Raw genomic sequence first — 11427 nt, forward strand, 5'->3', positions numbered from 1 at the left:
ATAATAGTTTTATAAACATTGGGTAACTCAGTTACTGAGCTGCAGAAACATGTAGGATTTTTCTCTTTAATTTTTCCTTGTCATGGAATAAAAGCCATAAAACTGTCAACAGTCTTACGAATGTAGCCTCAGTAGCCAATGGTTACCTCAGTTACACAAACACAATTGGATTATTCTAAAGAGTCATGGTTTGGTTCAGAAATGCTGGGTCTGACAAACAGAAGCAGGCACATCAGAGTTATAGTTTACTCTTCCATTACCCATGATAGCTTTAGGGTAAGGAAGAAAAAGAAATGTAGATTAGAATAGATACTTAAATTTCATTTTAATGAACAGCTAAAACTTCACATTTTTTCAGAGCTGCTACAAGAAATGAAATTAATACGATTGAACATATTCTTTTTGTTTTCCTAGCCCATTCTCTAGTGAAGGGGCTGGTACATGCTGAAGAAAAGAAGACCTAGAAAGAGAGCAGAAACAGAAAAAAAAAAAAAAAAAAACCAAAGAATTTGAAAAAAAGATATACAAATTGTGGAGATGGTGATTGCTTAAATGAGATTTGTCAGCCTGAGAAATAACACGCCCAATAACACACATGACCAACACTGAAGTATAAGCTAATCAAACAGGCACTGGGGTTACTTTCTTAAACTTTTTCAGCATGGCCTATTAGAAAAGTGACTGAAATCCTAGCCAGAGAACCTTGATTTAAAAACTGATCTACTACTTGAATTCCTGTACTCTTCTCAAATCTGTTTTCTTTTTTCTTAATTTTTAAAACAAAGATAAGAATAATGTTTTGCTTATATTACAGTACATATGAGATTGAAATCTGATGTGAAAGAACTCTGAAAAAGGTTAAGACAAATATCAATAGCCATTATTACTCCTAAGATTCATAAGCAAGTCTTTCTCATTTGTAAAAGAAGAAAAGTTATAAAGATTCAATGAGACCCTTTGAAATAAATGCTAAATTCAGAATATTTTCCTCATATTTTAAATCCATATGGTAAAGTAGCTTGCAATAAATGACAATAGAGAATATATCTACTAAATATAAGAGAGTAATTGAAAAATAAATGTCTCTAATAATTTCAGTTCCTTCATGTTTAACTGTCTTGAAGACAGCTATTTGATCTTGGGGATGAATGAGTAAGGGAGCAAGGGAGAAGGGAAGGAAACATCATTCTTAAGAGACCAGGTTTTCAAAAATAAGACTTCTGGTCCACAACAAAAGTGATTCTTACTTTACTTACAGAAAATTTAGAAAAATCAGAAATATGGCATTATATATAAATTTACAATCCCATCACCTTGGCATAACGTTTGTTTATTATTCTTCGAGTCTTTTACCTACCTACCAGGGAAATATACTTTTAAAATATCTAGAGCATTCTCTACATGTTTTCAAACTCTCTTTTTTCAAGAATACTACTGTAAGTATATTCTCAGATCTTTAAACAAACTGACAATTTCAATCATCAGAGAGGCCCGTCTATCTGAAAGCCCAATTTGGCATGCCCTATGTGTCTCATTTTATTGGCCCATCCTGCACTAACCCCTCTACCAGAATGATGTAAAGAACACAAGACTCTCTGTTTGAAAACACGCACAGCTTTTCCAGGCTCGAAAATTAAACCATAAAAAGTTTACTGGGAAAAAAAAAAAAAACTCTTTAAAAAGCTCCTTAAAAACTCACACCATAATTGCTCCCCACCAAGCGTGGGCACTTGCTAGCTGCAAGTAGTGGCACTGTGACAAATGTAGCAAAACTGAAAGCGGGCTATACTAAGAGAAAGAAAAAGTCTTCCACTGGCCATCTGTGAAAATAAGGCATGTGGCCATTAAATGCAGAGGCTGTAAATATACACAAACTCCATGAAGCAAATGGCAAAAAAGGACTAAACTTCAAGCTCAAACAAATCAAAATGTTTAATGCATAGTTACCACTGCTGGACGAAAACAGCTCTGATCTTTGCAGTCTGCAAACTCGGCATGTATTTCAATTAAATACCCCCAAAAAGAAAAGAAAGAAAAAGAAAGAAATGAAAAGACACAGAAAAAAACCATCTGGAACAAAAGGCTATAGACAGCCTATACTCAATTTCTAGAAACAAACAGCCTCTTTAACTTGCACCAGCCTGTCGAGAATGTCGATTGGAATTATTGAAAGGCTGACATATAGAGTGATGGATGGGCGATGACATAATACCTATTTGCCTTTTTTGTCATGGTCTTTGAAAACTGGCTGCTCTGTGCTGATAATATTCACTAAGGGGTTTTCTTCTCCCTTCCTGTCCCATAAGAAGTGTTCCCTAGCTAAGACACTCAGAATTAAGAAGGTTTTATGAATGAAAAACAGAAGAAAAGGAAACCTAAAGATCAAATGCCAACTTGCACATAAAAAAGCTGGTCTAGACTGCCTAATAATCAGTTGCCTAGAAAGCAGTTCCTCATCCATTTGATATAATTTTTCAGAGTACAGAGACACCAATAATAAAAGACAAACATTCAATGCCAGATTTTGTGTATCTTTTAATTAAAGTCACCAAACAAATAATTCTATGTAGAGATTAAAAATAATATATACTCACTTTTATAAAGAGAAAATATCAATCATTTGTGTTATTTTAATTTGTTCTCAGGCAAATTTTAACCAGCGGATTAAAAGTTGAGGGATTTTTTTTAACACACACACACACACACACACACACACACACACACACACCCTAGTAAAAGCTCCCGCTTGGCCACACTGTTGCAATGATATCTCATTTCCTCCTGGAGGATTTACTTAACACGTCTTTCTCTTTCATGAAGTTTTCCTCTAACCATTTAAATATCTAATTCTAACTTGACTTCTCTAATGCATTTTAGCTGAAAGCAATATCTACAAAAAGCCATCCATAAATCATTAATTAATGGTAGTATCTTCCACTGAATGCAGAGGCATGAGTCCCTTCATATTCACTTTTTCAAAGCAGAACCTGTAATTCGCAATTCTTCACATGCCTTCTCCTTTTCTAAGAGAAGGGGTGGGGGGCGCGTGTTAGATAATCCTGAACTAGATATACTGTGTCATTTTCTGAAGCGTTAACACTGTTTGCCCCATCCATCAGGTGGCCAGTGAAGCATTAGGAAAGAATGATGGATGTAAAATTATTACAGGGCTGCCATCCGATACACTTACTGCCATTTGTAACTAATGCTGAGACTGACACACTTTTTTTCATTATTAAACATCCACATTAAGTCAACATTGGTCACTGTCATTTCATGTTTGGCACTCTGTTAAAGAGAAAAAAAAAGGGTTGACAATGGCAGAAAAGAGAAGGTTGTAATGGAAGATTTTCCAAGTTCAGAGTAACAAAATTCACCTTTTTACAAATCAGTCTATGTATAGTCTTTGGTGAGGTTCCTTATGAATATGACTGAAGAAAGAAACTGATGTCGTTACTGAGTAAATAATTATTTACAGTATACATGTTATTCATCGAAATTTCATCTTATTCTGTGAGAATTTGCAAAGAATTTTCACTGAACCTCAGAAGGAAAAGTAAGAGATTTTCCTAGTTATTCTTCTTTGCAGTTATAGATGATTTCATAGAATGTGTAGGTGTTTAGATTTTGGGTACTCTGTAGGCAATTAATGTTTGGCAAATAAATTCTCTACCTTAAAAAATGTATGCACACATTCACATGTTTATTTTTGTAAGTGACATCTGTTTTATGTAAGAAAAGCTGTAAAGAAGTTGGCCTTAACATGTAGAGAGCATGTCTGTGAACACACATTCATTGAGTTTACCTGTCACCAAGCAATGTTTTCTTGCGGACATGCTTGCATGCAATTTAATTCTTTATGAACCACAGACAAGTTATAAGGAAAGCCCTGAACATATAATAATGGAAGAGCAAAAGCAGTTAGATAGATGACAACAAATATAAACAATAAAAAACCAGTTCTGAGAGCTGTAATATCTAATGTAGCTGTGGCTCACTATGGCCTTTTCCTACCCAACAGCCATTCTGGTCCTTCTTTTCTTCCATCAATTTGATCTTTTATCTTAAGATATCCCATGGTCTCAGGGATAAGATAAGGTCTTTCATTCAGTCCCAGAAAATAATTCATGATCCCTTTAAATAGTCTCTCTTCCTTTAACCAGTAATTGTTTTAAAGGAGATGTTTGTGGAAGTCAGCTTGAGGAGTGCAGCGAAACACCCCTTTGTGAATGAAGGCTGAACTTAGCAAAGGAGAAACTTCCCTTCCCGAGACTGCCTGCCTTCATGGATAGTTACAAGTGCAGCAACATTTTGTGACCCTAAGGGAAAAACCAAGAGAATAGCAGAAATTTCAACCCTGACATCACAGAGCTGATGAACTAATGTCATCAACCATCTATTCCTTAACTTCAATATATGCTAAAACGTAATCCTGTTGAAGCTACTGTATTTAGATTTCTCGATACATGTAATGAAATACATTTCTAAGAGATACTATAGCATAGGTATCATCTTCCTAGGATAACAGCATTGAGAGTAAGAGAAAAGGGCAGGGAAACTCTGGTCTATTCTTCATTTCAGGCCAGAGCATTGATTCTCTATTACATACCTTCAAGCACAAGGTCAGACCCTGAGTATATAGACCGTATGGTCAAAACTGCCTTTTTGGTGTTAAAGAAGCAAAGTAGGTGCTTTTTTTTTTTTTTTGTCTTGTTTTGTTTTGTTTTGTTTTAAAAGATAAATGTATGAGAGTTTTCTTTCTGATTCTTCCTATCTGAGAAACCTACTATTTCATCCATAACATTAATCTGTAATGGAGCTGTGTGGTAAAAGATAACATTATTTGAATATACAATCAGGATATAATTAACCAGAGATGACAATTATAAATAACGCTGTGTCCCAGAGTTTCCAAGAAACCTGACATACACAGTTCTTGGGTATGTTGAAACAGTTCCAAGAAAAGTTAAGAAATGAAAAATCTTTTAGAACTCTTCAATTAAAATGTGTTTCAGTACAAATGACTTTCATTATGTGTTTTGGTACATATTACTGGAAAACATTCATCCCTTTCTTCACACCTCTAATTGTTTTCACTATCCAATAACAGCTTTTCAGAATTAAAACCTAGTTGGGACAATCATATTGGCCATTTGAAATGTGAAGAAAAGTTAATGTATATAAGGTCTGTATTCGCAAGAAAACAGATCTCCACTACAGGATTCCAATTATCTGGATCTCAGGTTATACTATCACTTTTTAGACTGATGGAAAGCACCAGGCTAAATTTCTTTTCTTTCCCCTTTTCCTTTCTCCCAGGCTCCTTTTCATCTTTTTTTTTTTTTGTCTTTATTACTTCCATTCTTTACATTTCACTTTCTGGGTTTAGGAAACTGAGAGTATTGTTTTAGAGAGAAAAATATCCTTCTTTTGGGATTCAAATGGTACAAAAAGATGATAGTGCAAACTATAAGAGGAATTTATCACATATTCTGTTTGTCTGTCATTAAAAACTACGAAGCAAAATGTCAAACCAACAACTAATTTACCTATGCTTTGGCCATGGGTAAAGCTGGTGATTATAAAAATCTGTTAAAAAGGTAGGTATTAAGGAAGTAACAACACAATGTGTATAGTGATGTCACTTAATTTGGAAGAACAAGCACTCACCTTTGTCAGCTTAGGTATATAACTGATCTGATATACTAAGCAACATGGAGTCTTTATTCAATTCCTATTGGTAGGCTCACATCCATAAATATGCCACGATTAATGGTCAAAATAACAGAATTTGAAAATGTAAACACTATAAAGGCAGAAGCCATATTTTCTTCTTCAATACAGTACCTCAAGTACACAGTAATGTCTCTAATGCATAGTAGGCACTAATGTTGAATAATTAAACTAAACTAAAAGATATAACTTTGACATTATCTCATTCCCATGAGTTGCACAGACAGAGATCAATCATTGATATCGTAGAAATGACACCCAAGCTAGTTCAACAGGAAAAGGCAACCACAGTAAAACCTGCTTCTAAGAGAGCTTCAATAATCTCAATTTCATTCTCAGGTATCGAGGGTAACATATGAGCTAAACTAACTTGGATCCTTCTGCTGAAAAGGTTTACCTACACATTACAAGAGTTTGATGTATTATTATAATAATGAAACTGCTTCGCCTTCGTATTTTAAGATTTTCACTTAAAAACCCATACAAGTATAAGACTTTAATTGAAAATGTAACTCAACTGCATTGGAAGTGCATAGTAAAGAGATTTAGGAATAAAAACCTTCTGGAGAATGAAGACATCTTAATTGGCCAGCAGATTTTGGCAGGTATTACTTCAAAATTAGGCTTTTTGAAAAGTTATTATATCCTATAAAAGAGAAAGGAAAATTGAAAGCAGTAGCTTTCAACAGAGGCAACTCTATGTCCTGTACCTCAAATAGGAGGTGCTAATCAAAGAAATAAAATAAAGTATGATTGTGGAGGTGGAACAAGAAGTGGAAATGAGGTCCCTTAACAATGGACAACTATGGAATAAAGTGAATGCAGATGGTTCCACTCCTGTTACTTAATCAAAAGTCTGAGCAGAGTCACTGGAGCCAGCATCAAGTCATGTGTTAGAACAACAGCTGATCTGTATTAGGGAAGATTAACTCACAGTGCCATGGTGGAGGGCCTAGGATTATTTTATGTACTTCCATTGCCTTACAAGCCGTCAGCGCAATTATTGCCCTCCGATGTGAATGACTGATCTGTAACCACAGCTAAACAGCATGCTGCTTAGGGGCCTAGGAGCTTCATGAAGATGAATTTCCATACCATCAAAGTGCTTTTAATGGGCTCCCTGATCCAACCACAAGAGCTGTTTTGCAAGTATATAGAACTTAGGATGAAGGCTTCCTGTCCAAAAGGATTTGGTCGGTTGTCACTTGACAATTCCCAGCCAGCACAGGAGAGGAGAGGGGGGAGATAGGTAGAGTTGTCTTTGCTTTGGAGGATTAAAAAAAAAAGGGTACAGATGCTTGCTGAATGCAACCAACTGCTGTATCCACAGCTGAATTCAATGCGCTTAACAAATAACGGCAATTTAGCTATGCTTGCGAGGAATAGCTTGAGTCACTTTGCATTAGCATCTGGCTGAGTGTTAAACTCATTTCTACATGGGGAGCAGAGAAAAAGAATTTCTGTTCAAGCATCCTTTCAAGAATGTTTAAATATTTGAATATAAATTCCTTGATGCTTGCTATCATTCCTTCTTAGAGCTGTCACTTTGCTTTTCCCCTTCCCTTCTGGTGCTTAGCTAGAAAAATTGTGCGCCCTTCTTGCTGCACCAATGTTGCTCCTCTTATGCTGTGAGACTGTGAGGGATGATATACTGACCCATGTTTCACTTTCCCTTCCAGAAAAAGAACAGAATTGAAATTGTTTCTCCAACATTTTGAGACATATTTGGACCAGCAAAAAAAGTACAGTTGTGACAAGATTATGCATATATTTCACCTTCGCTATGCATATTGCTAGCTTTTTAGAGATTATATATCAAATTCCATATAAAACCTGGGAAACCAGAAAGCTATCCAAATTAGAAAACTGTTCATTCTGTATATAATACTGTTTGACTGATAAATTTCCCATGATTAATTATCAAGTTATTGCTAAGTAGCTGATCATTTTTTCTAGTATCATATCTATTTAGCTATAGAATTATTTAAAGGGGATTCAATAACACTTTAAAATTTCAATTCAAAACATATCAAAAAGTACCAAAAGAAGTACATACTCTGAATATTCTATAATAACATATTTTTCTGAATAAAATAGAATCTAGTTTAGACAAAAGAGTCTAAAATTATTATAGCTCAGATAAATTCAGTTTTGCTGTGTTTAAGTAGAGTAACAATGTGCCCAAGTTTTAAAAAGTACATTTTGTTTTATAATAAAGTCAAATTTTCTGATCGTGCAGTCACCTAAAACTTGAAAGTACTTTGCATTAGAGACATATGACAAGCTCAGGATCCTAGATACTTAGATTATGAGCATGGGTATCATCCAAGCTTATGCTGATTAAAGAAGATTCAGCATTTTCAAATCCAGCTCATCCCAAAATACAAGTTAAGCATCTCTGTAAAGCAAAACTTTCACTCAGACTCAGATATCTCAAATGCCATTTCATTTTAATACAAACCGATGGCAGAAAAGGAGATATTGTCAATAAGGTTTGACAATGGACACAAGAGAATTTTAACCCTATTTCTGGTTGGTTTTGATTAGGATAGGCATGGAGATTTCTGGGTTGACAGAAGGAAAAAGGGAAGAAGAACCATTACTCTGGAACGATGAAAAGCATTCGGGCAATTTAAATATTTTTGGAAAGTCAGTTATTTTAGTAACTAACCTTTTCCGTCCGGCAATTATTGAGACCTAGACTATTCACAACAGCCACCTTCCCATCAAGGACCTGTTGTTCCCGCCGAAGTTGCTCCTTCATCTGCCGAGCTTCTTGGATTGCCTTGGTGACAGCATCATGGTCATTTAAATAACCTGAAGATGTGACAGAACAAAATATATGTTTTGTACAAATGCATAGATAGGTTAACCTTTAACTATAAAAATCACTTCTATTTTGGGTAATGGCTATTGTCTGGCAGATAATAATTTCTCAGTGGAATTTGTCTAAATGAAGGAATAAGTAATTGATGATGACTAAATTGAATTGATGATTCATATAGTCATACATGAACATGGTGACAAACATCTGTAATAAAAACATAATATTTAAGAGAAATATAGTTGTTTCCATACATTTGGAAAGAAGTTTAAAGAATAATATTTTTAGTTACCTGGATGTTCTGCAGTGCAAAAATAAAACCTATCTTTGATTTTTTTTCATGTAAGGATTATTTAAATGTCACCATAGAATGTATTGATAACTATCACTATCGTTATTGACACTCTCATAGCATTAGAAAGGTCAATTTAGAGTTTAAGTATAGCACTATTAAGTTCATTATTTACAGAAAGAATAAATCATTATTAAGTGGCTGAAAGAAGAGCATTTCCTCCCAATCCATTTATGGTGAAATAAACCACAGGTGGCAATGGCTGGCTATGGATACAAACTTGCAACAGTTAAGAGGCTAAATTTCAAGTTCAGAATGTGACCAAGTACCTCAAATTGTTTGATGAAAAATTGTGCCTACTGGTAAACTATAGTCGCACTTAATTCACACTACTCTTAATAATATGGTAAAATGACTGGCCTGTGTCTGCACCTCCACAATCCAGAGTTAGTTAAAAAACAACATTGCCAAAATACTTCTTTTAAAGAATAACAGGTGTAAGGAGCAGAACTAAATTTAACTTTAACACTGGTCATTTATTTATTTGATGCACTTTATTATGATAATCTGTACGATCTAAGGTTAGAATACCAATGAGAAAAGATTGTTTTGCAAATATTGAAAGAAAAACTAATATCTCATCTTTCACTCCTCTTATCTTTTAACTAGGGCATAAAATGGCATAAACTGAATGTATAATATGAAATTGCCCAGAAAAGGGACTTGTTTGTGACATGAGGCTAAATCTAACCAGATCCATTGGTGAATTGTGACAGATGGAGGGACTGTGAGACAGAAGGCAGGCACTAATCACACATAAAATGACCGGCTTGCCTCAACATGTTCCACGGATTCCAGCAAACTTTACACCCTAATCCATTTTTAGAACAAAAAACATCTGGGCCATAAATCCTCTAATCTGCCAAAACACGCTATTAATTCCCATGATTTGTTGAAAAACACTAAGATTAAAGAAAGGAAATATAAAATGGCTAACTGCCGTGTTAGGAAAGTGTTATTAATACTCTTTCTTTGTCTCAATTACGAATGTTCTGGTACTAAAGAGCCTTGTCTAATCATGTCAGATTACACATCCTCTGTTGTATTGCTAGATTCTTCTATCTGATCTGCTGATTGCCAAAAACCACGGAATACTTTCTTGCTGCTTAAACATTTCTACTGAAGTGACCGATGTTGAGATGAGTGCAGAGCTTCAGCGCTGGGAGGTTTCTAAATGATCAGTGCCTTTCTCCCCCTTCCTATGCAGAGACTAGACCTCAGCCTCTGATCTCCTTTGGGCAGAAAGATAAGTTCCAGTGCCGGCAATAAAAAGGGGAGCCTTGAAAGCTCCTATACATTTTGCTTTTTGGAGTAAAATTCTTTGGAACGTATTCAAAGAATATATCTATGCTCATTTTAAATACAATACAAATCGGAAACAACTATTTAAACCTAGGTCAGACCTTTAGAGCTAACGTTTACTATAAAAGATGGTTGTTTTTAACCTTATAGTATCCTCAACATCCTGACTTGAACAAGCTTCCTAATCTATTACTCTTAAACTATTCTGTTCATGAACACTACCACTCTAGAAAGAAATACAGCTCTCAGCTCTTACATGCAGTGACTGTCTTGGTATATGTTCGTTTAGTAAGACCCCAAGAGGACCAGCCTGATTTTCCTATCCTCCAACCTGTTTATGTACAACCTGGCATCATGCATTTTTGTAGTCTATTTAGCTTCGGCAGAGCACAAATATATATGTGAAATGGTTTGGCACACGGTACTGAATAAACGTATGAATTCTTTATGCTTTTTAGGTGCTGCCAAGAAAACACTGTGTAGGAAAAATGATTAACAGAGATGAAAAAGTGATGCAAATTATTATGAGGATAAATGACTGACAGATTTAAGTTTTGTAATGGCTATTTCCACTGTGTGAGGTGGAAATAGGTGCAGGTGAAAATAGGTGTTCCCTTTAAAACGAACATTCCTACTTTTAGAGACTCTTGAGTTTTAGTTAAAATACTATATGAAATTCTAACATTTATATCTACTGTGTTAAATCATAAAAGCCATTTATATATTATAGAGTTGTATCTTAATCGGATTGTTTGCTGGTTCTTTACATTTTGTTCTTATCACAGTCACAAAATTCCCAAATCTTGCTGACTCCCTCTCTCTCACCTCTGATTTTGGAAAGACCAATAAGGTTGAACTTTCACCTTCCTGCCATGTCCCCATTCCTATCCCATGCTAGCTTCAAATCTATCTCCATGTAGACCCATTGCCTCCTCCTGCTTCAATGAAAATGGTGTCTCTAATTTCATTCAAGGCAAATCCCTTAAACTCATGTTCTAGATTCCTGTACCTCACCATTAGTTATTTTCTTTCACATTTATATCATCTACCTGATCTTCTCTACCATTTCTACCACCATAACTTGTAAGTATTTAAGTTTCTCCTCCTAAAAGAAGCAAATAAAGTTTCTCTCTCAACTTTGTGTTGCCTCCTTTCCAATCCTATTTACCTTCTAAATCAAGCTTCTAAAAGATTTATATCATACACTCCAATTCCT

At 35.0% G+C, this 11427-nt stretch overlaps 1 protein-coding gene across 4 annotated transcripts in view; it reads right to left on the minus strand.

Moving 5' to 3' along the window:
• Positions 1–11427, minus strand: part of SOX5 (SRY-box 5) — a 378734-nt gene that overhangs the window by 21014 nt on the left and 346293 nt on the right. For 3 of the 4 annotated variants that reach the window (XM_015589995.1, XM_006912686.1, XM_006912688.2), the window contains one exon: positions 8405–8550. The exons of the other annotated variant lie outside the window; for it this stretch is intronic. In XM_015589995.1, coding sequence (XP_015445481.1) covers positions 8405–8550 — 146 coding nt within the window. The remainder of the gene's footprint in view (positions 1–8404; positions 8551–11427) is intronic. 4 annotated transcript variants of the gene reach the window in all.

Source organism: Pteropus alecto, unplaced genomic scaffold (assembly GCF_000325575.1).
Source record: "Pteropus alecto unplaced genomic scaffold, ASM32557v1 scaffold103, whole genome shotgun sequence".
Taxonomy (NCBI): domain Eukaryota; kingdom Metazoa; phylum Chordata; class Mammalia; order Chiroptera; family Pteropodidae; genus Pteropus; species Pteropus alecto.